Below are 25178 nucleotides of genomic sequence, written 5' to 3'. Positions count from 1 at the left end.
GTCATGCGGAACTGAGTTGAATGCTTTTTTGTGGTTGAAGTAGCCAAGGCGGACTCCATGTTAGAATCGCCCTAGGCATTTTTATACAGTATATTTCGTAAATTGTATATCATATGATGGGTCTCCAATTATATGCCTGTCTGTTCTCAAAATCATTATGTTTTTTTTATGACGTATTGATAACTGTATGTATGCTCTATAATACTGTATATCTTTAAAAGAAATATAAGACTTATGTTGCTTTTGAATCGCTATGTTTGTTGGCCCTAAAGGATGAAGCCTACTAATAGCACTGTCTACGGATGTAGGCTATTACATTCTTTTTCAAAACGTGTTAGATTAAATTAGTAGCCTATTACACTGTAGTCTGTAAAAGATGTATTTAACTTGAAGCTCATATAGCCCCTTATATATGAGAATATTATAAAACCTTCAACAATTTTATGCGTGCCATAGTGGCATTCATTAGGCCCTTTAGGCCCATTTGAGTACCGACCCACCGGGCATTTGCCCAAATGCCCATATAGCCAGTCTGCCCATGGATGTAGCCCTTGTGTAAGTTTCTTTTTCTACTATTAGCTTGGTGCAATTATTATTATTATTATTATTATTATTATAAAAGAGCGAATATTCATTCTCTGGCGAAGCCAGGGTCGAATTTCGTTAAAGGGAAACAAAATTCATCGTAGTCCCTTTATCAGTTTCCACTGAGGAATTTTCTGGTGATGTGGCAGGTCTGCAGCAGTACCGCCCTCTGACAGGCAACGAGGATGTTCCTTGGAATGTTAAGGGCTTTGAAGGTGTCTGTAAGGTCAGTTGTTATTATCCCCGCGGATGATATAACAATGGGGTATGTTGTTATTTTGGACAATTTCCATAGACGCTTAATCTTCAAGCCTAGGTTCCCATATTTTCTTTGTTTTTCTATCTCAGTTTTTCTTAAGTTATGAGACAGTGGTATGCCGATAATGGTAGCGTTTTTTTCTTTTTATCAACGAACAGATATTATTTTTATATTATTATTATTATTATGTTAGAAATGAACGAGTAGTCATTCTCTGGCGCTGCCAGGGTCGAGTTTCATGAAAGAGAAACAAAATTCATTGTAGTCTCCCTTTAACAGTTTCCACTGAGGAATTTTCTGGTGATGTGGCAGGTCTGCAGCAGTACCGCCCTCTGACAGGCAACGAGAATCTTCTTAGGAATATTAAGGGCTTATTATTATTATGTAAAATTAAGAACCTAATTCGTACTAAAAAGATATTCTGTAGTTTGTCATGGCCAGTCAAGTGTTCTCTTCTAACCTTACTTCCAGTAAGCTGACCTCAAGTGTCTATCTAGTCGAGTGGGAGTGGACTCCAGCCGTACAGTCCCCTGTGTGACCGGAAGTCGAGATTAGTACAAGAGGAAGTTATCAGAGGTCAGATGACTTCTTTTAGAAATCACTTTATTTGGAAGTAGTAGCTTAACAAATTGACGGAATGTACTGGAAGCACCGTGGCTAACTGGACAATCTCCTGAAGTTTTGTATCAAATACCCAAGGATTGGTATAGACACAGGTATATTTGCTAAGTATTCATTTACATTCAATGATGTCATACAGTCAGATTGTACTCTGATGTAGGCCTATAACAATTCTCTCTGCTGTGAATTAACAGTTGCATGATTTCCCATGAAAAAGACGCGTCTGGCAACCAAAAAGACAGTGAATATGTCGCAAGGGGGAGCACCTAGAATACTAGATGGTAGAGAGCTTAAAATAGGGCACCCACTCTAAATAACAATAAGTCACAGGTCATCATCATCATCACTCCTTTGAGTTCCTCATGGAACATAGGGCCTCGACAAAGAACACGCCACTCTCCACGGTCTCTTGCTAGTTTTTTTATGGTTTCCCAGCTCTTCCCGGTCCTCTCTGCTTCTTCAGGTACACTGCGTCGCCATGTTCTTTTTGGTCTTCCTCTGCGTCTTGTTCCCTGGGGGTTCCACTCTAATGCCTGCCTAGCTCTGTTGCTGGTATCTTTTCTAAGGGTGTGACCAATCCATCTCCACTTCCTCTCTAAGATCTGCACTTCTATATTTTTCTGTCCACTCATCTCCCACAGTTTGGTGTTTTCTACTTTGTCATACCAGTGTATTTTTAGGATATTTCTCAGGTCACCGAGGTTTTAATTGACAGCCATAAAAAAAAAGTTAGAACTATGGCATAAATTAATTAATCCATCTGTTTATATTTTGTTTCAATTCTCAAAGACTTTGACCTGGAAAATGGCATATATAAGTACCAGAAAACTGCACTGTAAGGTGGGAATTCTATAGTATATACAATCTGATTATAACGGCTGTCGTTCCGTTTTTATTTTAAAACGAAATAACTTTGGGTACACAGTGCTGTTTATGTTATTCCCTTTCAGATACTGGTAATAAGGATAAACAGAAAATAGTTGACATAATGAACAAGTGCTAGTCATTGACGCTTTTAAAAAACAACAACTTATTTTGTAGAAAACAGGAAACAATTATCTCAGTTCAATTATAAAAAAAAATTAAATCAAATCTCATGAAGAATACACTTTACATGTATTTTTTTTTTAAAAGTTAAGAGACCAAACTTGAACTTTTTTTGTAACACAGTCTGCATTTCCTATGCCAGGTAGTAACTCGGAGAGGACAACCGCAACAATTGTGACCCCAGGTCAATCGCAACAATTGTGACCCTCTGTCAATCACACGGTAGATCATAACACGGAACACAATGGGGATCAGCAGGGCTGCAACAACAACAAAAATTTGAAAAATTAGCAACCAATGAAAAGCAACAACATTATCATCAGATTAGCATGATCTTGAATATTTGGTCAAACTGTAGACAAGGGCATCCACTCTAAACCGTGAAAGTTGCAGACAAGAGAGGTATCAACTCTAAAACGCAAATTTTGAAAGCCTTAAAAAGCTGCTAAAGCATGTCAGAAAAACGCTTCTCCTTAGTATTAAATTAATCAATCAATAAATAAATAAAAATATGTAACCAATTAATTCATTAATTAATTTTAATATTTTTTTGTTTAATATCTAAATAATGGGAATAAATGCTACTTAATGAGAGATGTCAATATATACGGATTTAATCCCCTTATTATCTTTTGGCACGTTCTACCTCACATTTTCGATTTTCGAATTAATCAAAAAATTAAGCAATTAGTTAATCATTTCAACTTTGTTTTATAGCGCATAAAAGGAGCTAAACCCCGTAATTTTTAAGATAAATGGCAGTACTTAGCGGTTCTTTCCCCTTGATAAAGTTTGTGTTTAAAAAGTATTATTTTTTCTATTGCTTGTTTTACGGTTTTTCTTTGAGTTACGTTATATCACTCCCACATTTCACCACATTGCTTTCTCTTCTTTTTTCTGTTACTATTGCTATTCCCCTGCATTGTGTTGAATCTAACAAAATCTCTTTCTTTAAAAGTGTTTCTTGGGGGTTTTTAATATAGTTTTAGCATTCAGCATATTCCTGCATACACTTACAATGTTTCTTACCAGTTGAAACGTTTACGTAAGGCCTCTAACTCCATGTGGACTGATTTGATTTCTGCCTCTTTCCAGCTCAGTTTCTTTTGAATATGCTCTGCGTCTGCCTCGAGGAGCGCCAAGTGGTTGCTAAGGAAACGGTAGTCCACTACTTCCGGTTTGGGTTTACCTGTACCGAATACTTCTATGAGCTCTCCTAGCAATAATTAGATCTATTAGCACATCACCTGGTTACACATATGCTAGGAACACATCCCCTGGTAACACATTATACCTTGTTACACATTTATTAGGAACACATCCCCTGGTAACACATCAACTAGTTACACATCTATTAGGGACACATCCCCTGGTAACACATCACCTTGTTACAAATATGTTAGGAACACATCCCCTGGTAAAACATCACCTTGTTACAAATATGTCAGGAACACATCCCCTGGTAACACATCACATTGTTACAAATATGTCAGGAACACATCCCCTGGTAACACATCACCTTGTTACAAATCTATCAGGAACACATCCCCTGGTAACACATCAACTAGTTACACATCTATTAGGAACACATCTTCTGGTAACACATCACCTTGTTACAAATCTATCAGGAACACATCCCCTGATAACACATCGCCTTGTTACAAATCTATTAGGACACATCCCCTGGTAACACATCAACTAGTTACACATTTATTAGGGACACATCCCCTGGTAACACATCTATTAGGAACACATCCACTGGTAACACATCACCTAGTTACACATCTATTAGGACACATCCCCTGGTAACACATCACCTTGGTACAAATCTATCAGGAACACATCCCCTAGTAACACATCACCTTGGTACACATCTATTAGGAACACATCTTCTGGTAACACATCACCTTGTTACAAATCTATCAGGAACACATCCCCTGGTAACACATCGCCTTGTTACAAATCTATTAGGACACATCCCCTGGTAACACATCAACTAGTTACACATTTATTAGGGACACATCCCCTGGTAACACATCTATTAGGAACACATCCACTGGTAACACATCACCTAGTTACACATCTATTAGGACACATCCCCTGGTAACACATCACCTTGGTACAAATCTATCAGGAACACATCCCCTGGTAACACATCACCTTGGTACACATCTATTAGGGACATATCCCCTGGTAACACATCACCTTGTTACACATCTATTAGGACACATCCCCTGGTAACACATCGCCTTGTTACAAATCTATTAGGACACATCCCCTGGTAACACATCAACTAGTTACACATTTATTAGGGACACATCCCCTGGTAACACATCTATTAGGAACACATCCACTGGTAACACATCACCTAGTTACACATCTATTAGGACACATCCCCTGGTAACACATCACCTTGGTACAAATCTATCAGGAACACATCCCCTGGTAACACATCACCTTGGTACAAATCTATCAGGAACACATCCCCTGGTAACACATCACCTTGTTACACATCTATTAGGAACACATCCCCTGGTAACACATCACCTTGTTACACATCTATTAGGACACATCCCCTGGTAACACATCGCCTTGTTACAAATCTATTAGGACACATCCCCTGGTAACACATCAACTAGTTACACATTTATTAGGGACACATCCCCTGGTAACACATCTATTAGGAACACATCCACTGGTAACACATCACCTAGTTACACATCTATTAGGACACATCCCCTGGTAACACATCACCTTGGTACAAATCTATCAGGAACACATCCCCTGGTAACACATCACCTTGGTACACATCTATTAGGGACATATCCCCTGGTAACACATCGCCTTGTTACACATCTATTAGGGACACATCCCCTGGTAACAGATCAACTAGTTACACATCTATTAGGGACACATCCCCTAGTAACACATCTATTAGGGACACATCCACTGGTAACACATCAACTAGTTACACATCAAATGTAACACATTACTTAATAATGATAATAATCTTTATTATCCATAGGGCAATTTGTCTTACAATTACAGTAAACAAAACATGATAACTAAAGAAAACAAAATATACATTCACACCAGACTCACTCATAATTTAGATATGAAATGTTTATATCAAATTTTTGAATTATATTAAATAAATTTATTGCCAGGGAAACAAAAGAGTGTTTGTGTCTATTTGTCGTTGCTACTGGTGCCTTGTATCTCTTATTTGATGGTAAAATCACAAAATCCTGACCCAAAGAGTGATTTATTTTATTACCAGAAACTTTTTACCTAGTTTATGGATGTTTGTCTCAAACAGCTGCCCAAATGGGATTTTTTTTTTTTTTTTTTGTTTTTTTTTTTTTGTCAATTACTTTACCAGCAGCTTTTAGGATTTTATGGAGTTTATTTTTATTTCTTTCTGTTCAGATTGCCATACCAGGCAGTCATATTGAAACTTAAAATATTGCAGATGTGAGCATGATAAAACATAGCCAAGGCCTTTTCACTAACATTAAATGAGGGCATTTTTTAAAGTAATAGTAATCTTTGCTGCCCTTTTTTTGCTGATATTTGCAGTAAAGTCTAAATGATTTCAACTATATATTAATTATTAACCTGTAGCCTTACATGAGTGTAGCTGAAATTGAATGTAGCCTTATTGAAAGTAGCTTTATCTTTTGATTGTATTCTTTGATTATTGTGGCTGAAATAAGTGTTATCTTTTGAATGTATCCTTTGTTTAGTGTAACTGAAATAAATATAGCCTAAAAATGACACAACCATAACCCTAACCCTAAGGACCGCTTCTAATTGAAAAGTACTGGGAAGAAAAGAATTTCTAACTCTTTTTTTTTTTAAAGATTATTCTAACCGAAAATGTCTATATTTGATATTTCTAACTCACCTGTGACGGCTGATATTTCTAACTCATCTGTGACGGCTGATATTTCTAACTCCCCTGTGACAGCAAATATTTCTAGCTCACCATGGATGGCTGATATTTCTAAATCACATGTGACAGCCGATATTCCTGACTCCCCTATGACGGCAAATATTTCTAACTCATCTGTGACGGCTGATATTTCTAACTCATCTGTGACGGCTGATATTTCTAGCTCCCCTGTAACTGCTGATATTTCTAACTCACATCTGACCTCTTATATTTCTTAAACACATGTGAGAGCTGATATTTCTAACTCACCTGTGACAGCTGATATTTCTAACTCACCTGTGACAGCTGATATTTCTAACTCACCTGTGACGGCTGATATTTCTAACTCACCTGTGACGGCTGACAGACGTAGGGCGTGCGGCCCTAACGTTGGACTCTTGTTGTTAATGTCCCTCATCTTCCGGGACAAACGGTCAATATCTTTAAGTAACAAGTACCTAGTTGGAGTGGACAAGAGGTCAATGTCTTTAAGTAACGAGTACCTAGTTGGAGTGGACAAGAGGTCAATGTCTTTAAGTAACGAGTACCTAGTTGGAGTGGACAAGAGGTCAATATCTGTAAGTAACAAGTACCTAGTTGGAGTGGACAAGAGGTCAATGTCTTTAAGTAACAAGTACCTAGTTGGAGTGGACAAGAGGTCAATGTCTTTAAGTAACAAGTACCTAGTTGGAGTGGACAAGAGGTCAATATCTTTAAGTAACAAGTACCTAGTTGGAGTGGACAAGAGGTCAGCATAACATTTCTCAGGACAGTTTCCATAAAGGAGGAGCGTGGATGATCGTACATGGTTAATTAGTGTAGGGAAAGGAATTACATTAATTGACATTTCTAGAGTTAATTTGATGATAGAAATATTCTTTTGTTAATACTAAACATTTATTCCAAATACCTATCTAACCTGTTAGTGGGACATTTAGCTTTGAGAAACTCAAAGGAAGACAAAAAAATGATAATATTTTACGACAGTGATTTATAAATTTTCACATTTTACGACAATAACTTATTCAGGGTAAACCAGTTACACACACTAGAAACTAAAGATACCTAGGTGTTTTAATAAAAGAAAAGTCACTATCAAATTCCATATTACAAAATTATTTTAAAATTAAACAAAGCATTTTATTATCAAGCCACGTAAGGTGACGTGGAAACACTAACTCAGACCCACTAAGATGCAGACTTTAATGGCTAAAGATGCTTTTCCAAAACACTCACGGTTCTTAAAGATAACCTGCACCCATTAAACCACTATTACATCAGATCTGAACTGGTCGTCTCCTTTCCATTAGGACTAAAACTGAAAGATTTAAAAACTCCTTTATCCCACTGTCGGTCAGAGTGTTACAAGATCAGCTGTCGTCATCGAGAAGTACAGATAAGTCTAATTCATAAAGCGCTGGTTGTGAGTGTGTATGTGTTTCGTGTGTGAATGTTGTTCGAATTTGCATCTATAGTGTTATTGTTACACTAGTTACGCTGAGGTTGTCAATTAGAGTCAAAATGAATTTCCATTTGATTGGATCAATAAAAATTATCTTATCTTATCTTATCTAAATTACTGGATACACATTTGCGGATTTTTTGCGTCTTTCACTTCCCAATGCCTTTTAAGAATGACATTTTTCTACATTCGGTCACGAAATAGTCTTGTTTCGTCTCGATTTTGTCTTGACTTGTGGTAAGCACTCTGGACTGATGTTCAGTGGTCACGAAAGTCCTATGTTCGAACCCTGCGTGCTGCCATCCCTCGTCGTCCTGCGGTCTGGGCTACGATGTAATTGTCTTCAGAATCTGAAGGAACATCCGAAGCATGTAAACAAGAACATAAAATATAAAGAATAGCATCGTGACACAAGAACCATTACAGTGCTTCATATTGAGGGCATTTGATAAAGAAGTTCTACAATGAAGATAAAGTTCACGCATCTAAATAAGCTTTCATGTTGCTTCCGTTTCAAGTTTTGTTTTGTTTTACAAGTTTTGAATGTTCTTTCAGAAATGAAGGCTATTTATATCTTAGCCCAAACCTTCTACTGCGAGGGGGTGGGGTGGCGATGGGTACGGTTCGAACTTGGGACCATCGAGATGACACTCCAGAGTGCTAACCACGCCAACAGGCAGCCATCAAGTGTTATTCTTTACTCTTTTAGCTATATCAAAATAATGTAACGACTAATTACGATTGTAATTGTGCTATTGATTTTTTTTTAAAATAAATTGAGAGCTCCTATGGACTCCAAGTCTATTTACACATTTACACAATGTGTTATGTAACCCAGGTTTTCAAGCATGCGTTTGGTTTTAGTTGCATTATCAAACTCTAATTATTATGAGAGCAGATAACAATAAATACACGAGCATATCATATGGCAAAAAAAAAGTTCAGGGCCCGATATTATGGTAATGCCAGGGCTGACGCTGACTGCCAGTCCGCCCCTGTGTTTTTAACCGAGGAAGAATTCGCAAGCTGATAAGAGATATTGTGAAACAGCCTTGTACCCACCTGCATCTTTGCTCTTGCAGAATGAATCTTTGGACACCTTGGACAAGCGAGCACCCGGTAATCTTCTTGTCTTGAAACAGTATGGCCAGAGCGTCGTTCCTGTCTTTCTCCATCTGGGATATCTTACTCTCCATTTCAAAAAGCATCTACAATCAATCAATCATACAATCAATCATACAATCACGCTTGGAGCCAGGACGATGGAGTGTTTGGGTGGGGAAGTCAGAAGCATCACCCGAAAATAAAAATAAAAATTCTAAGGTGACAGGTGATACGTTTGTCCAGCAGACGTGCAAGTAAGGGAGATAACAATAAATGTTATGGAAATAAGGGAAATAATCGTGAAATCTTTTCAACTGTGAAACCTTGTCATCTAATTAGAGTTGATTAGAGATAACAGCAAAGGCTGTAAGAGAAATAATTAAATAAGTGCTCCCCATCTATCTGAGAGAAAGGGGAGAGGGCGGATGATGGAGAGCTCATCTTTTTCTATGACCGAAGGTCAACGATGGTGTCCTGTAGCCAGCACAACGACCAACTGTCTTTACTGCCAGGTACCAGTTACAGTTATTTAGACTGCTGGGCAACCTAAAATCTGGAAATTAAAAACCCAGGTCTTCAATGGGATTTGAACCCATTACACCTGTTTTAAAGCCATTCGCTTACCACTCAGGCACCCACAACCCATAGTGGTAATAATTATGATTTGCGATTTTAATGACATCTTTCATGAAGATGGAGGCGCGGTGGCCTAGGGGTTACGCGCTTGGCTTCCGAACCGGAGGTCCTGGGTTCGAATCCTGGTGAAGACTAGGATTTATAATTGCGGGATCATTAGGGCGACCAATGACCTGACATTAGTTTGGGAAAAGTAAAAGGAGGTTGGTCGTTGTGCTAATCACATGACACCCTCCTTAACCGTAGGCCACAGAAACAGATGACCTTTACATCATCTGCCCTATAGACCACAAGGTCTGAGAGGGGAACTTTACTTTTTCTTTTTACTTCATGAATATGGATGCAAAAAGTAAGTTACATCAAAAGAGTCAGGGGAACAAACTCCATACCTCTTGTACTTTGCCAGCCTTAGCTTCGATAGTCGACAAGCCAGTGTTCTCCTCGTCAGAAGAAGTGCTGGACTCTCCAAGTATACCAGATAGCTTGTGACTAATAACTCTCAGGGCAGCATCGAAATAACGAAATCTGGGAAGAGTCGATAAAATGTGAGACATCTACTAGAGTCAAGAGAAATTGTGACATCTACTAGAGTCAAGAGAAAGTGAGACATTTACTAGAGTCAAGAGAAATTGAGACATCTACTAGAGTCAAGAGAAATGTGAGACATTTACTAGAGTCAAGAGAAATTGAGACATCTACTAGAGTCAAGAGAAATTGAGACATCTACTAGAGTCAAGAGAAATTGAGACATCTACTAGAGTCAAGAGAAATTGAGACTTCTACTAGAGTCAACAGAAATTGAGACATCTACTAGAGTCAAGAGAAATTGAGACATCTACTAGAGTCAAAACTGCCTTAATTTAACTTTTATTTTACAAATATTCATATGAAGTCTCTCTAATCTTTTGTCTATAAAATGTCACTTATATTGAAAGGATATATGAATGATAGCAGTGGTGGTGCGTAGTTAAAAACAACAGAGTTAGCCCAAACATGAAAGCTAATCAAAGATTGTAAAGACTACCTTGCCCTGCCCTACCTTCCAGACTTGGGCTGCATGTTACTGTTCTCGTTGACCGCGCTTGACAGCATTCCAGCGTACGGGGAGTTGACCTGGTGTTTCTTGGTGAAGGTCATGATCTGAATTCAGAACGCAGTTCAAAGTTCACCTTAAACCACGGGACAACTGTCAACTTTAACACAATCAGATATAAGGCAAACATTTCCGTTCGAGGCCCTTCGTCAAAGTGGGCCACAACCAATGACCTACTACGTCACGACCTCTGGGCAGTTTCGACCTGAGTTATCAGAAGCCCCAGACAGACTGACAGACAGACAGAGTTGATATAAACTTTGTAAAAATTAAAATGACGTCTGGATGTATAACTATGACTGTGACAATTATTTCATAAATTGGAAGGTTCTAAGTAAAATTTGTTTCGTGTGTCGCTGTTCTGTCGCTTGTTGTTTTTTTTTGTATGTAGTTGTAGATTTTGTATTATTTCCTTCGTCTAGAAAATTCATTTTACAGATATCTGTAGATGTCGCCGACACTATGAACTGTGTTTGTGTGGAATGTAGGAACAAGCAGGACGGCGAAGGACTGCGACATACAGGATTCAAGCTCAGTGCCTTCCAGACGACACGAACAAGCAGCTATCATGAGCTATAAATGAAAGGAGGTGGGCTAATGAAGTGGGTAATTAGCTCTTTAATAGTTAACTAGTTAATCCATTACCATGAGGCCCAAAACTGGTCCCTCTAAAATAAACTCAGAATAAAAGATTTAAAATGATAATAAAATAGAAAATTTGATGAATTTTTTTTTCAAAGTGAGTTTTCAATCAGACACTACATGATTGAGTCTTACTTATTGGGTGGCTTGTTAGTAATTCTTAAGATACAAAAGGCGACGTAGAATGTGGAACTTGTTTACTGACCCAGAGAGCTGAACAACGTGAACGTTCCATGGCCTAGAGTGCTGAACAATGTGAATGTTCCATGACCTAGAGAGCTGAACAATACGAATATTCCCTGGCCTAGAGTGCTGAACAATGTGAATGTTCCATGACCTAGAGAGCTGAACAATACGAATATTCCCTGGCCTAGAGTGCTGAACAATGTGGATGTTCCATGACCTAGAGAGCTGAACAATACCAATATTCCCTGGCCTAGAGTGCTGAACAATGTGGATGTTCCCTGGCCTAGAGTGCTGAACTATGTGGATGTTCTCTGACCCAGAGAGATGAACAAAGTGAATGTACTCTGACCTGAACAATGTGAACAAGGCGACGTAGAATGTGGAACTTGTTCACTGACCCAGAGAGCTGAACCATGTGAATGTTCCCTGGCCTAGAAAGCTGAACAATGTGAATGTTCCCTGACCTAGAGAGTTAAACAATGTGGATGTTCCCTGGCCTACAAAGCTGAACAATGTGAATGTTCCCTGACCTAGAAAGCTGAACAATGTGGATGTTCCCTGACCTAGAGAGCTGAACAATGTGGATGTTCCCTGACCTAGAGAGCTGAACAATGTGGATGTTCCCTGACCTAGAGAGCTGAACAATGTGAATGTTCCCTGACCTAGAGAGTTAAACAATGTGAATATTCCCTGACCTAGAGAGTTAAACAATGTGGGTCTAACATAGTTCGTAAATGAGAAACGTATAATTTGTTGTGTACTAATCTTTATATAGTTGATAAGTTTGACATGATGTCCACTCTTAGAAGTACATGTCTGACCTCTTGGTTCAGGATATTGATGTCTAGTGACAGTGACCGGATGATGTCGTTCTTGACATTGAGTTCAGCGGTCAGATGTTTCACCTGAGTTAACAGAAGATGCTTTCGATATGATTGACAGAAGTAGATAGCCGTAAAAACAAAACCTGAGAGAGAGAGAAAGAGAGAGAGAAAGAGAGAGAGATAGAGAGAAAGAGATAGAGAGAAAGAAAATAGATGCATCTTTTTCCTCTTTCTCTCTCTTTTGTCTCTCGTTATCTTTCGCTAGAGAGAAAGAAAATAGATGCATCTTTTTCCTCTTTCTCTCTCTTTTGTCTCTCGTTATCTTTCGCTCTCTCTCTCTCTCTCTCTCTCTCACACCATATATGTCCTTCTCTCTCTCTCTCTACACATATATATAAGGGGTAAGTGTAAAAGATAGGGAGAAATAGAGAGACAAAGATAACGGATAAAAAGAGAAAGTGGAAATAAAGCCCACCTTTTGATCCACCTCTGCGGCCTGAGACATTATAGCTCTCTCTGATCTATAGTCTTCAGATCTTTGCTGAAAAAAAAAGGTGTCGATGAAATTTAAAAACAAGAAAATGTAGAAAGATAAAATAAAAAAGAGAAAAAAAATCTTATATTAAGCGTAGTTGTGTCAACGAGTTTTGATCAATTACATTGCAATTACATCTGCAATAGATCTAGACTAAAAAATAATAAATCTGCGCGATTAAATAATATTTTTACCAATTGTTTTTGTTTAGTGCTATTTCATGCTTTTAGCTTTCTCAATACGCTGTGATCCTATCACTTGTCTGGACCTGTCAGTTGGGAAAGCGGTGGGGGGTGGGGGAGAGAAAGAACGGGGTATCTGTGTGAATATTACCGTAATCACTTTTTAAATGCATTTATCAAAAAAAAAAAAAAAAGAAAAAAAAAAGTTTAACTACCTCGAGATTCCAAGTCACTAACCACTGTACCATAGCAGTGCTTAGAAAAATAAAAGTTTTTAGATATATTTATTGTTAGTTTCAAACTTTAAAGCAACGTATAAAGGGAACTAATACCACCAAATTAGTCAAGTACAGTTTCTTGCCCTTGTTCGATATACCAAACAAAATAATTAATAATAATAGTAATAATAGCTCTTATATAGCGCTACTTTCATGCTTATAGCATGCTCAGAACGCTATGGTCCAATCTCATTTGTGGACCAGTTGGGGGAGAGTGAGTATCTGGGAGAAGGTTTTCCGTGCTGCCTTTTGGCGCTCAGTAAACACAACTCTGCTCGAGTCGGGTGTCGAACCTTGAGCCCCCTTCTAGGTAGCCAAGCCAGGCCAAGTTCAAGCTTACTTAGCCTCTCGACCACGCTTCCCACAAATAGTTAATTAGATAATATGTTAATTTTTTCGGGTCAGGTAAAGTTATGTCGTTCTTTGTATCTTAAGAATTAATAACACGTCACTTCAATATGCATCTACCGGTAATAGATCGATACTCTGTATCGATAGTCTATATTTACAGCCAGATGATAAAAAATCAATATGTATCTACCTGTAATAGATCGATACTCTGTATCAATAGTCTATATTTACAGCCAGATGATAAAAAATCAATATGTATCTACCTGTAATAGATCGATACGTGCTTGTGAGTCTTTCCTCCAATCACTTCTTAAGTTCCTGCACCTGATCTATATACAAAAGGGACACTTATAATTAGATTTCTATTCCATTTATTTATAATTTCATTAACTCTAACCATCAAGTCTTCTATTGGGAATTTTTTAAAAAAATTCGATTCTAAGCAATGTCAAGGACGTTATATGAAAAAAAAAAACCTACTGCAAATATTTTGTGCTACAAGCACTAGAGTTTAGAAATTTGATTTCAGAGTGCTAAAAGGGTATACCCATAGACATAAATAAATATAGACTGGAAAAAGGAAGTAACTTCATGTAACTTGAAAACATGTATATCTATTGTATTCGGATTTCCGAATTATGAAAAGTTGCATGATCTTCATTCTTAGAGATTAAACAAAACTATACTGCCTCCTTATTTACAATATATATAGGTGTGTATAGATATGAATACTTAACTTTTATACTGCTCATAAATGCTTTATAATAAAGTACACAAAATTGCAGGTCACAAATTTTCGTTTCATAAAACTCTTTAATCGGCCAGTCTATATTTATTTATGTCTATGGGTATACCATTCATTGTACACTTTGTAAATTTCATAGCTAATCAAGACTTCCTGTTTTATGTACATCAGATACACTATATAGTTATTTATAGTTATCCGCCATTGTAACACTATTGTTTGGTGAGAATCATGAGAAGATATGACTCCATGTGAAATAGGGGTTTTCACATTGGCAATCACGGGGAACCATTTTTTGTTGGTCACATGATGATGAAGAGAAACCACGTGGGCGGTTAGTTCTCGCCATGGTGTATTAGGAGATAGAAGTGTTTGTATCTAAAAAAGTTTGTGTCAGGACTTTGTGATTTTACCATCACAAAAGAGATACAAGACACCGATAGCAAAGACAAACAGACACAAACACTCTTTTGTTCCCCTGGCAATCAAATCATTAAATAAGAACAATCTGGTATAAACTTTGTCACATGTAAATTATGAGTGAGTCTGGTGTGAATGTACACTTTGGTTTCTTATAGTTATAATGTTTTTTGTTTTTTTTGTAATGCACAAATTGTAAGACAAATTTCCTTACGGATAATAAAGATTATTATTATTATTATTCTACAATATTTTATGAAGGCTGAGATTGCCAATATATTGTTAATATCTTTTGTGTAATAAAAACCAAGTCTGCTACTCTTCTGATTTATTTTTGATTCTAAATCTACATGTTATGTTGTGATCGCATTACTCAGTAATCATAGTAAAAATACGCGACAAAAAAAATTGAGGAAAATAAAGATATTTAATTAATAATAAGAAGAACTTTACATCAATACCAGAAGAGGTATATACAGCACACTAAGCCAGTAACACCAATAGAATTTTGGGTTTTACAGCCATAGATGTAAATCCACAAGAAAATCACTGTGATGTACATTATACGTAAATCTTGAGTAATTTAATTTTATTACGCTTAAAGGTAAAGCTACTCCCACCTCCCCCCTAAAAAAAATTAATTCCAGACTCTAGCAAATATATTGCCATAATTCTAGACATAGCAATAATATTTTAAATTCCTTCAAGAGACTCTTCGGTGTGTTTAGCTTGTGTGTTTTTGTTCTGTTTATGTATGTGTTTTGACTTCTTGGGTGTATGTGTGACTTACTCTAGCGTCAAGAGTCAGCACTAACTGTTTGATCTCTTCAGGAGTCAGGGAAAGCTTCAGTGAAGGCACAGACAGAATGTCATTCTCATCAACAAGAGAACCTGTAGCCTCTAGCGGTGCAAAATATGAACACTAAGATTAGGTTAAAACACCTAGACGAAGTCAACCAGATAAAACACCAAGTTTAGGTCTAAACATCAAGATGAAATAAACAAGATCAAATATCAAGATAAAACACTAAGTTTAAGGTTAAACATCAAGACGAAACCCGCTACGCAAAATTACTTTATACCATCCCAGAATTCTTCTAACCAAAAAACAAGAAAAGAATAAAAACTACTATAAAAAAGCAGCTTATTTTGAGTGCCATTTATCAATCTTATACCGAAGTTAAACCACCACATATAGCAAGAACGATTTCTTTCCCTTGTTCGATATATCTGAATGTTACAGTGCCAATGAGCTTTAGAAATGTGATTTTACTTCCGATATTCAGTACACAGGATACACCAAGCTATTTATAGACATCAGCCATAGATGTGAACCCTCAATACTTGAACTATTAGATCAAATGTATGGAATTATTGGAATAGACTATTTGAGAGATGAATATACAAAAAAGAATAGAGTGAATGAGATCATTTCAGGGGTGAATGTAATTAAAAGACACACAAAGGTCAAGGTTCAATATGTTGTTCCAACCTTCTTCGTACAAGAGGTCAGCAATAAACACCTGCCCACATTTCAGCATGGCTTCACGGAACTTCCGGTAGGACATGTTTCCTCTTAGTTTCATGGACTTCAACAGAATTTCATTCTTCTCACGTCTGCTGTTACCTTTCTAGAATAGGACAGGGGAAAAGATTCTTTATGGTGCAGTAAAAACATTAACATAAACGAAATCAGAGCTAGTTGAAATATTTCCTGCAATTTCTTTAGTGAAAGCTAGAGCCAGTCTGATTCACGCCCCAAAAGGAGTTAGGCTTTAAACGCAATGATTAAATATCATGTTGTGACTATCTCGTGAACAGAAAACAAACAAGAAAATTGAAGAGCTATCATCTTCTTATCTTATATAATACAGACGTTACTTAAAAAAAGAAGATGATTACGTCCTACGCGTCATGCATATTAACCAATGACTTAAATTCTGCCAAGCCACTGGTTTTCTTGGCCAGCTCAGGCAACCCATTCCATGCTCTAATAGCACTAGGGAAGAAGGAGTATTTGTACAAATTTTTCCTAGAATATGGAATGGAATTGATGTAGTTATCTTTGTGTCTTTCAGAGTATTTTATTAAATTGTGTTTTTGTATTTGAAGATTATGGTTCAGTGTTTTATGAATAATTTCTACTTTACATTTAAGTCTTCTATCCTGAAGGCTTTCCAAATTTAGTGAGTTTACTAAAGGTGTTACTCTAGTCAAATGTGAATATTCGTTTGTTATGAATCTCGCTGCTCTATTTTGTGTCTGTTCCAGTTTCTTAATGTTTTCTTGAGTTGTTCAAAGTTGTCTCCTGGCGTAGCTATAATCGTCAGCAGTTATCTCCTGACGCAGCTATAATCGTCTGCAGTTTTCTCCTGACGCAGCTATAATCGTCTGCAGTTATCTCCTGACGCAGCTATAATCGTCTGCAGTTTTCTCCTGACGCAGCTATAATCGTCTGCAGTTGTCTCCTGACGCAGCAATAATCGTCTGCAGTTTTCTCCTGACGCAGCTATCATAATAATCAGTCCCATCTAACGCTATGTATTTGAAAGTCTTACTAAATGCTCTCTGTATAATTATGGAACGCCGTGCCTAATCACTTTCTCTGGTTTGATTATTGGACACGTTTATTTTTCCACTTCCAATTCTCGGATCAAATTAAAATTCTGCACATTTATTCATTGTCAATTATACAACTTGAATCAATAAAAAACTATTAACCAATTAGTTAATCAATTAGGGGTAATTAATTAGTGTTGCTTTATATAAGGGGAGACAAAACATGTAATATTGTCAGATATAGCAGGAATTGCACAGTTGTCTCCCTTCATTCAATAGAGCTATGTTTTTTTTAAAAATCTTTTTCTTGTTTCCAGTAAAATTAAATAAGATGCATCAAGGCTTGTGTCAATTTAAAATTTGTCTCCGAATTATTTTTGTTAAAGTTTAGTTAAAACAAGGATGTGAAATAGTGTATCAACTTGTTGCTATCTCTCTCTCTCTGTCCGTATCTTTTATCTGTCTCTTTCTCTTCATCTCTGTAAATCTATCTCTTTTCTCTTTGTCCCTTTCTCTCTTTTCTCTGTCCCTCTCTCTCTTTTCTTTGTCCCTCTCTCTCTTTTCTCTGTCCCTCTCTCTCTTTTCTCTGTCTCTCTCTCTCTCTTTTCTCTGTCCATCTCTCTCTTTTCTCTCTGTCCCTCTCTCTCTTTTCTCTGTCCCTCTCTCTCTTTTCTCTCTGTCCCTCTCTCTCTTTTCTCTGTCCCTCTCTCTCTTTTCTCTCTGTCCCTCTCTCTCTTTTCTCTGTCCCTCTCTCTTTTCTCTGTCCCTCTCTCTCTTTTCTCTTTGTCCCTCTCTCTCTTTTCTCTGTCCCTCCCTCTCTTTTCTCTCTGTCCCTCTCTCTCTTTATCTCTGTCCCTCTCTCTCTTTTCTCGCTGTCCCTCTCTCTCTTTTCTCTGTTCCTCTCTCTCTCTTTTCTCTGTCCCTCTCTCTCTTTTCTCTCTGTCCCTCTCTCTCTTTTCTCTCTGTCCCTCTCTCTCTTTTCTCTGTCCCTCTCTCTCTGTTCTCTCTGTCCATCTCTCTCTTTTCTCTGTCTCTCTCTCTCTTTTCTCTCTGTCCCTCTCTCTCTTTTCTCTCTGTCCCTCTCTCTCTTTGCTCTGTCTTTATTGTTGATCAAAAGGCAAGTCTAATGTGTCTTGCACCTTGTACAATATTCCGCGCTACACTCCTTGTGGGCAATATCTTCTCTGACCACCGCCGCCCACACAAAACCGCTGGTCAGCTTAGAAAGGATTAGAGGCGAGGCTTGGCCAGGGGTCACTGCGTTCTTAACTCTCATACTGACCAAGTGCTTATACTCTGATACACATCTATTACCTAGGCGGTAGTGTAGCCAAGTGGCTAACACTTTAGAATTACTTTAGATCTAGCTTTCACGTGACTTATCTAGGTCACTAGTTTCAGGGCATGTTTTACGGGGACTTGGGGACTTACATGATGTATGGGACCGTGACCTCCGTGACCCTCTATGTCGAAGGTGCCGATGGGACCTGGGAAAGCTATAAGATGTGCGGGGTATGGGAGAGAACATCATATACGGGGACTGAGAGAGCTACGTGATGTGCGGGGTCTATGGGAGCTACCTGATCTGCGGGGTCTGGGGGAGCTGCGTGATCTGCGGGGTCTGGGGGAGCTACGTGATGTGCGGGACTGGGGGAGCTACGTGATCTGCGGGGACTGGGGGAGCTACGTGATGTGCGGGGACTGGAAAAGATACGTGATGTGCGAGGACCGTGGGAGATACGTGATGTGCGGGGACTGGGGAATCTATGTAATGTGCGGGGATTGTGGGAGCTACGTGATCTGTGGGGACTGGGGAGCTACGTGATGTGCGAGGACTGGGAAAGCTACGTAATGTGCGGGGACTGGGAAACTACGTGATGTGCGAGGACTGGGAAACTACGTGATGTGCGGGGACCGGGAAAGCCACGAGATGTGCGGGGACTGGGAAAGCTACGTGATGTGCGGGGACTGGGAAAGCTACGAGATGTGCTGGGACTGGGAAAGCTACGAGATGTGCGGGGACTGGGAAAGCTACGTGATGTGCGGAAACTGGGAAAGCTACTCGATGTGCGGGGACTGAGAAAGCTACGTGATGTGCGGGGACTGAGAAAGCTACGTGATGTGCGGGGACTGGGGAAAGCTACGAGATGTGCGGGGACTGGGAAAGCTACTTGATGTGCGGGGACTGGGAAAGCTACGAGATGTGCTGGGACTTGGAAAGCTACGAGATGTGTTGGGACTGGGAAAGCTACGGGATGTGCGGGGACTGGGAAAGCTACGAGATATGCGGGGACTGGGAAAGCTACGAGATGTGCGGGGACTGGGAAAGCTACGGGATGTGCGTGGACTGGGAGAATTACATAATTTTTAAGGTCTGGAAGATTTACACGACGTCCGTGGTGCGTGATCTGTCGTCAGATGTTCTAGGTTATTTAAAGTACAGTGACATGCTTCTATGTTTGACTGACAGACTGACTGACAGACTGACTATTTATCTATATATTTCTTATCGAGGCGTGGATATAACCCTCCAATCTTTCTTCATAATCAACACAGACACAGCCCGTTGTCAACTGTCTCAGTTCTGGTCACTTCTTCTTAGGCTGTTACATTGTTTGAGTAACAATAGTGGCTCGAAAATGATAAGTTTAAAACCAGAAAGACGAAAATACGTAATGGTAAAGAAACGAAAAAAACTAATAATAATAAATAAACAGCGCTGACATGAAAATACACAAGAAAGTAGAAAATTACTTTTTTTTTTAAAGTGTAGGGTGTAAATTCCACTTCAACTCAAACTAAACACTTCCAACGCTTTGATTTTTTTTCTATTTTATTTTTTACAGTTTAGTAGGCCTATGTTTTAATATAAGCGCTGTTTGTTTTAAAAATTCTTTACAATTTATTATAAGCGTTAGAAAACAAAATGTTATTTTTATTAGATATGGATGTTTTTAAAATGTTCAGAGGGATGTTTTTAAATGTTCAGTTAATGTTCAATTAATATTAAACGTTCAATCAATGCCCAAACAATTCAATAGTCGACTTTAGTTGTCGTATGAAAACGACTCGTGTATCTACTAGAACTAAAAAAATCCAACTCACTTTTATGTCCTCTATCATCGCAGACGGCAGGACCTTGTCCTCTACGAGGACATTGATGAGGGACGGGGTGGGGTTGATATAACGCACCAGAGCGTTGCGATGTCTGCCCAGAATTTCCTTCAGCGTTTCGTCCATAGCTGGACTCTAGAACAGTGAGCTTACTGTGAAACAAAGACAACATGCTTTAAACAATATTGCAGCTCTCTCACTTTCTTTAGCTCTCTTTCTCTCTAGTTTGCATTGTCAAGCTGCCACACTCTCTCGTTCTATCGCTCTCTCCCTCTCTAGTTCTCTCGGAAACTCTTTTATCTCTCTATAGCACTATCTTTCTTTCTGTCTTTTTCTGTGTTTTTCTATTCTATTTTTTTGCATTTAAATTGTATTGACTTTATCTATTAATAGCTATTATCACATGACTTTCACGTGTCATCACATTCACGTGATATCTCAATATCTACTCTCTTGTCTTTGTGGCTCTAATCAACCCTGAGATCGTACCATAAAAATACCATAACAATACCTGAGAATTCTGGGTATTAGAGGTAAGGAAGAGATTGAACAGCGTGTAAGAAAGGCAGCATTGACTTTCTCTAGAGTTGGAACTTAGAACACAAGTTTGGGAAAACCAAAACCCTGAGATCATACCATAACAATACCATAACAATACCGGAGAATTCTGGGTATTAAAGGTAAGGAAGAGATTGAACAGCGTGTAGGGAAGGCAGCATTGACTTTCTCTAGAGTTGGAACACAAGTTTGGGAAAAACGAAAGTTCACTTCAAAGACCAAAATGGTGGTCGATAAGGCGTGCATCTTGAGCAGTGTAATCTACAGCAACGATTGATATACTACAGACGCAAAGCAAGACTGAAAATTTAATTAATTTTACTTGTGCTGCCTCAGAGGGTTGCTTAAAGTCACATGGCAAGAAAGAATGTGTAACACTGAGAGACTCGCTCTTCCCAGCGTCTTGGCCACCCTTAGGCAATGATGCCTGCGTTGGCCTGGTCATGTCCAAGAAAGAGTGTGTAACACTGAGAGACTCGCTCTTCCCGGCATCTTGGCCACCCTTAGACAATGCTGCCTGCGTTGGCCTGGTCATGTCCGCCAATGGAGAGTGAACGTGTAACGAAAGTCCACTTCCTCATCCTCTATGGACGACTCGCGATTGGCGCAAGAAAAAGGTATCACCGCCATCCTACGATATGTGGATGTGACGTCGAAGGAGTGGGCAGAACGTCAAAGCAATGGACCCATCGTCAAAGCAATAGATAAGACGTCAAAGCAGTAGACATGACGTCAAAGCAGTAGAAAGGACGTCAAAGCAATGGACATGGCGTCAAAGCAGTGGACAAGACGTCAAAGTTATGAACATTGCGTCAAAGCAGTGGACATGACGTCAAAGCTATGAACATGGCGTCAAAGTAGTGGACATGACGTCAAATCAATGGACAGTATTACAAGGCTATGGATAACGAAAATAGCATTGGCCTGGAGAAAAGCGAGCCAAAGAAAAAGATGGCTGATACCTCTACCACCAAAGCAAATGCCATCTTTACCTTTCTTGTGTGTGGACTGGAATTAATCTCCAGACTAGCGCTTTTTAGTCAAAATGAAAAGGTCACTTTGCGATGAAGTTGTTGAACTACTGAAGTATTCAGGGGAAGTAATGAGGTAATCAATAAAATAAAAAACAATATGTTGGTTGCCTCCCTTACATAAGAAAATAGAGTCCTGTGTGCATCTATGTGTCAATCAATATGCATGTTAAGAGACTCGAATAATCTAGTTCATTGCTTTTTTTTTTTGGCAAATCAATAAAGCTGATAGCTTCATGCCAAGGGTAGGAATACACAGTCATTATACTTTGACTATGTATGTGGAATTGCATTTGGTTATTACAAATTATGGTTCAGAGTTATGTTTGTTTGTTGATTCAGATGTCCTTAAGGTCCGAGAACGTCCCGTTCCCTATTATGGACCTCTTGACCAAGGAAAGGATTATGAGGCATCGGCACTTCACCAATCCCTCTGTCCGAAGTCTCGCCTTATCCGAAGTGATCATGTATACACACCCGGTGTGTCGCTAGTCACGACCCCCTTGAGCCTCGCACGCGCGTGTGGGCCCTTCTTATGTCTATAATGTCCCACCGAACCCGTGCGAGGGTCCATCACAGCGCGTATGGCCCCCGTTAGGGAACGAATCGATGGGGGGTTGGACGGGTTAGCGAGCCTTTGTTACATCCCTACCACGTGCAGTGTACAGTCTCTCGACCATAAGTGTGGTAGCCCACTGAGAGCTATGTGTGCTACCGTACTTAGCCTATTCGACTCCCTTGGCGGACCACAGGAGGGCCACTCTGAGGCGACGGAAGCATCCCTCCTGCATTTGTTTGTTGAGTTGTTATGTATTATTTCTACTATACTTTGTAGTTTTTTGTCCTAAACTGTCTTTTACTTAAGTTGTTACTCTGGTCGAATGTTAAAATTTGTTTGTAATAAATCTCACTGTTCTATTTTGCGTCTATTCCGATTTCTTTAAGTTTTATTTCGGTGAGGGGGTCTCAGATAGTCTAATATTGGTATAAAAACCGTTGAATAACACCTAAAGATACATCTGTATTCCACATACATGATATATAATTTGCCATTTTCTTTATAGAAGACATTTCTCCTCTTTGTAAAACATTTATAGATCTATAATTTTTTTCTTTTTTTTTTTAAAACCCGTTAAATAATGGATCTTTAACCAATACTTCCCTAGTTCTATTAGAGCATGGAATGGGTTGCCTAAGCCAGCCAAGAAAACCAATAACTTGGCAGAATTTAAGTCATTGATTAATATGCATGACTAGATTGGCATAGGCCTAGGGACACGCGTAGGACGTCTTCATCTTCTATATTTTGAAGTAATGTCAGTATTTTATAAGATAAGATAAGATCATCTTTTTTAAAAGTAACGTCTGTATCTTATAAGATAAGAGTACACAAACACAACCAATATTGAAAAATGAAGCGTACAGTTTTATTGCAAAAAAAAAAATTTCTACCAAAGACAGATCGATCTTGGCAGATTGACACATAGTTATGCGTAGGATTTATATATCTTATTATCTTCTCTTTTCAAGTAACGTCTGTAATTTATAAGATCTACTTACTTGTGGTTAGTAAGACTAGAACTACTAAGTCCATTGTGTGTGTGTGTGTGTCTGTGTACACATAAAACGTCATTCACACGTGCGTACATTAAAAACAACAATCTTGTAAATCATTCATCTTGGAAGCAAGGAACTAATCTTTGAGATGGTCTATCCTAGCAAATGGAATTGAGATGCTAAAAGAAGGATCTTAGGCTTCACCTACAAAGATCGCACACAGGATTAGAAAGGCTAATGGGCCCAACGATGATCTGCTAACTACTGTCGAAATACGCAAACTAAAACTTTACGGCCATCTCACAAAGTCCTCAATGCTCGCGAAGACTTTCCTTCAGGGAACAGTACCAGGAAAAAGAAGAAGAGGCAGAGAAAATGGGAAGATAACCTAAAATAATGGAAGGGCCTGTCCTTGAAAGATATCACGTCCTAGACAAAAGACAGAGAGGACTTGAGAAAGACGGCCGATTAAGGGAGAGGCAAAGCTGAAGAAGACACTGCACTAGTGCTCCACTGCCTTAGTGATTATAAAAACTAATAATAATGATGAGAATAAATTGTCTCTGAGTCGGGTTTAAGGGTGAGTGCAGTGTTTGACTACGTAGACCCATTAGCGATCCACTTAGTTTGCCACATTATGCTGATAAAGCTGTTGTCGGTCTATTAAAGTTCTTTTCTCCGCCTGCGCCTGTATTCATCATCATCTTACCTTTGCGTTCCTCATGGAACATGTGGAACATATTATGTGGGTAGCGTGGTCGAGAGGCTAAGTGCGCATGAACTTGGCTTGTCTTGGCTACCTAGAAGGGGGCTCGAGGTTCGACACCCGACTCGGCCAGAGTTGCGTTAACTGAGCGCCTAAAGGCAGCACGGAAAACCAACTCCAAGATACCCCCCCCCCCAACTGGTCCTCAAATGAGATTGGACCAAAGCGCTCTGAGCATGCTATAAGCATGAAAGTAGCGCTATATAAAAGCTATAATAATAAACATAGGGCCTTAGTAAAAACACGCCACTCTCCATGGACTCTTGCTAGTTTCTATTCTGGTTTCCCAGCTCGTTCCTGTCCTCTCGGCTTCATCTCGTCGTCACCGTGTTCTTTTTGGTCGCTCGCCTTTCCCTGCACAGCTTCATAAGTCTCCTTTGTGGAGCTCTCGCCTCGTGTTTGTGTTTTTTGCTCTGGTTTCTGTAATAGTATTTTTTCCCATGCCCATTAGCCTATCGCACAACCTCTCTATCCCGAGGAGGATGATGTTTGGTTTCTTTCCTTACAGACCTGTCCGGCTTGGTAGTACCTGCAAGGATTCCCTAGAGCTATTAGAGCATGGAATGGATTGCCTAAGCTAGCCAGGAAAACCAGTGACTTGGCAGAATTTAAGTCATTGGTTAATATGCATGACTAAATGCATGACGCGTAGGACGTAATCGTCTTCTTTTTTTGAAGTAACGTCTGTA

The 25178-nt window shown here is 38.9% G+C and overlaps 1 protein-coding gene across 1 annotated transcript; it reads right to left on the bottom strand.

Moving 5' to 3' along the window:
* Positions 1-2564: 2564 nt before the first annotated feature.
* On the bottom strand, positions 2565-23813 carry LOC106077820 (uncharacterized). The gene is made up of 13 exons (XM_056007287.1): positions 23727-23813; positions 20569-20729; positions 16397-16535; positions 15695-15804; positions 14003-14068; positions 12869-12934; positions 12391-12474; positions 10688-10788; positions 10038-10173; positions 8971-9116; positions 6798-6904; positions 3542-3701; positions 2565-2772 (listed from the first exon to the last, which is right to left on the bottom strand). The coding sequence occupies exons 2-13, from the start codon at positions 20701-20703 to the stop codon at positions 2724-2726; spliced, it is 1299 nt and encodes a 432-aa protein (XP_055863262.1). The 5' UTR covers positions 20704-20729; positions 23727-23813; the 3' UTR covers positions 2565-2723.
* Positions 23814-25178: the final 1365 nt, after the last annotated feature.

Source organism: Biomphalaria glabrata, chromosome 12 (genome assembly GCF_947242115.1).
Source record: "Biomphalaria glabrata chromosome 12, xgBioGlab47.1, whole genome shotgun sequence".
Taxonomy (NCBI): domain Eukaryota; kingdom Metazoa; phylum Mollusca; class Gastropoda; family Planorbidae; genus Biomphalaria; species Biomphalaria glabrata.
This window is presented reverse-complemented; position numbering and strand designations above follow the sequence as displayed.

Coding starts and splice junctions, on each gene's coding strand:
- LOC106077820 (XM_056007287.1), bottom strand. CDS start 20,703: ATGGACGAAACGCTGAAGGAAATTCTGGGCAGACATCGCAACGCTCTG. Junction 16,536..20,568: donor CGATGATAGAGGACATAAAA/GTGAGTTGGATT, acceptor GTCCTATTCTAG/AAAGGTAACAGCAGACGTGA. Junction 15,805..16,396: donor TGACCTCTTGTACGAAGAAG/GTTGGAACAACA, acceptor TTGCACCGCTAG/AGGCTACAGGTTCTCTTGTT.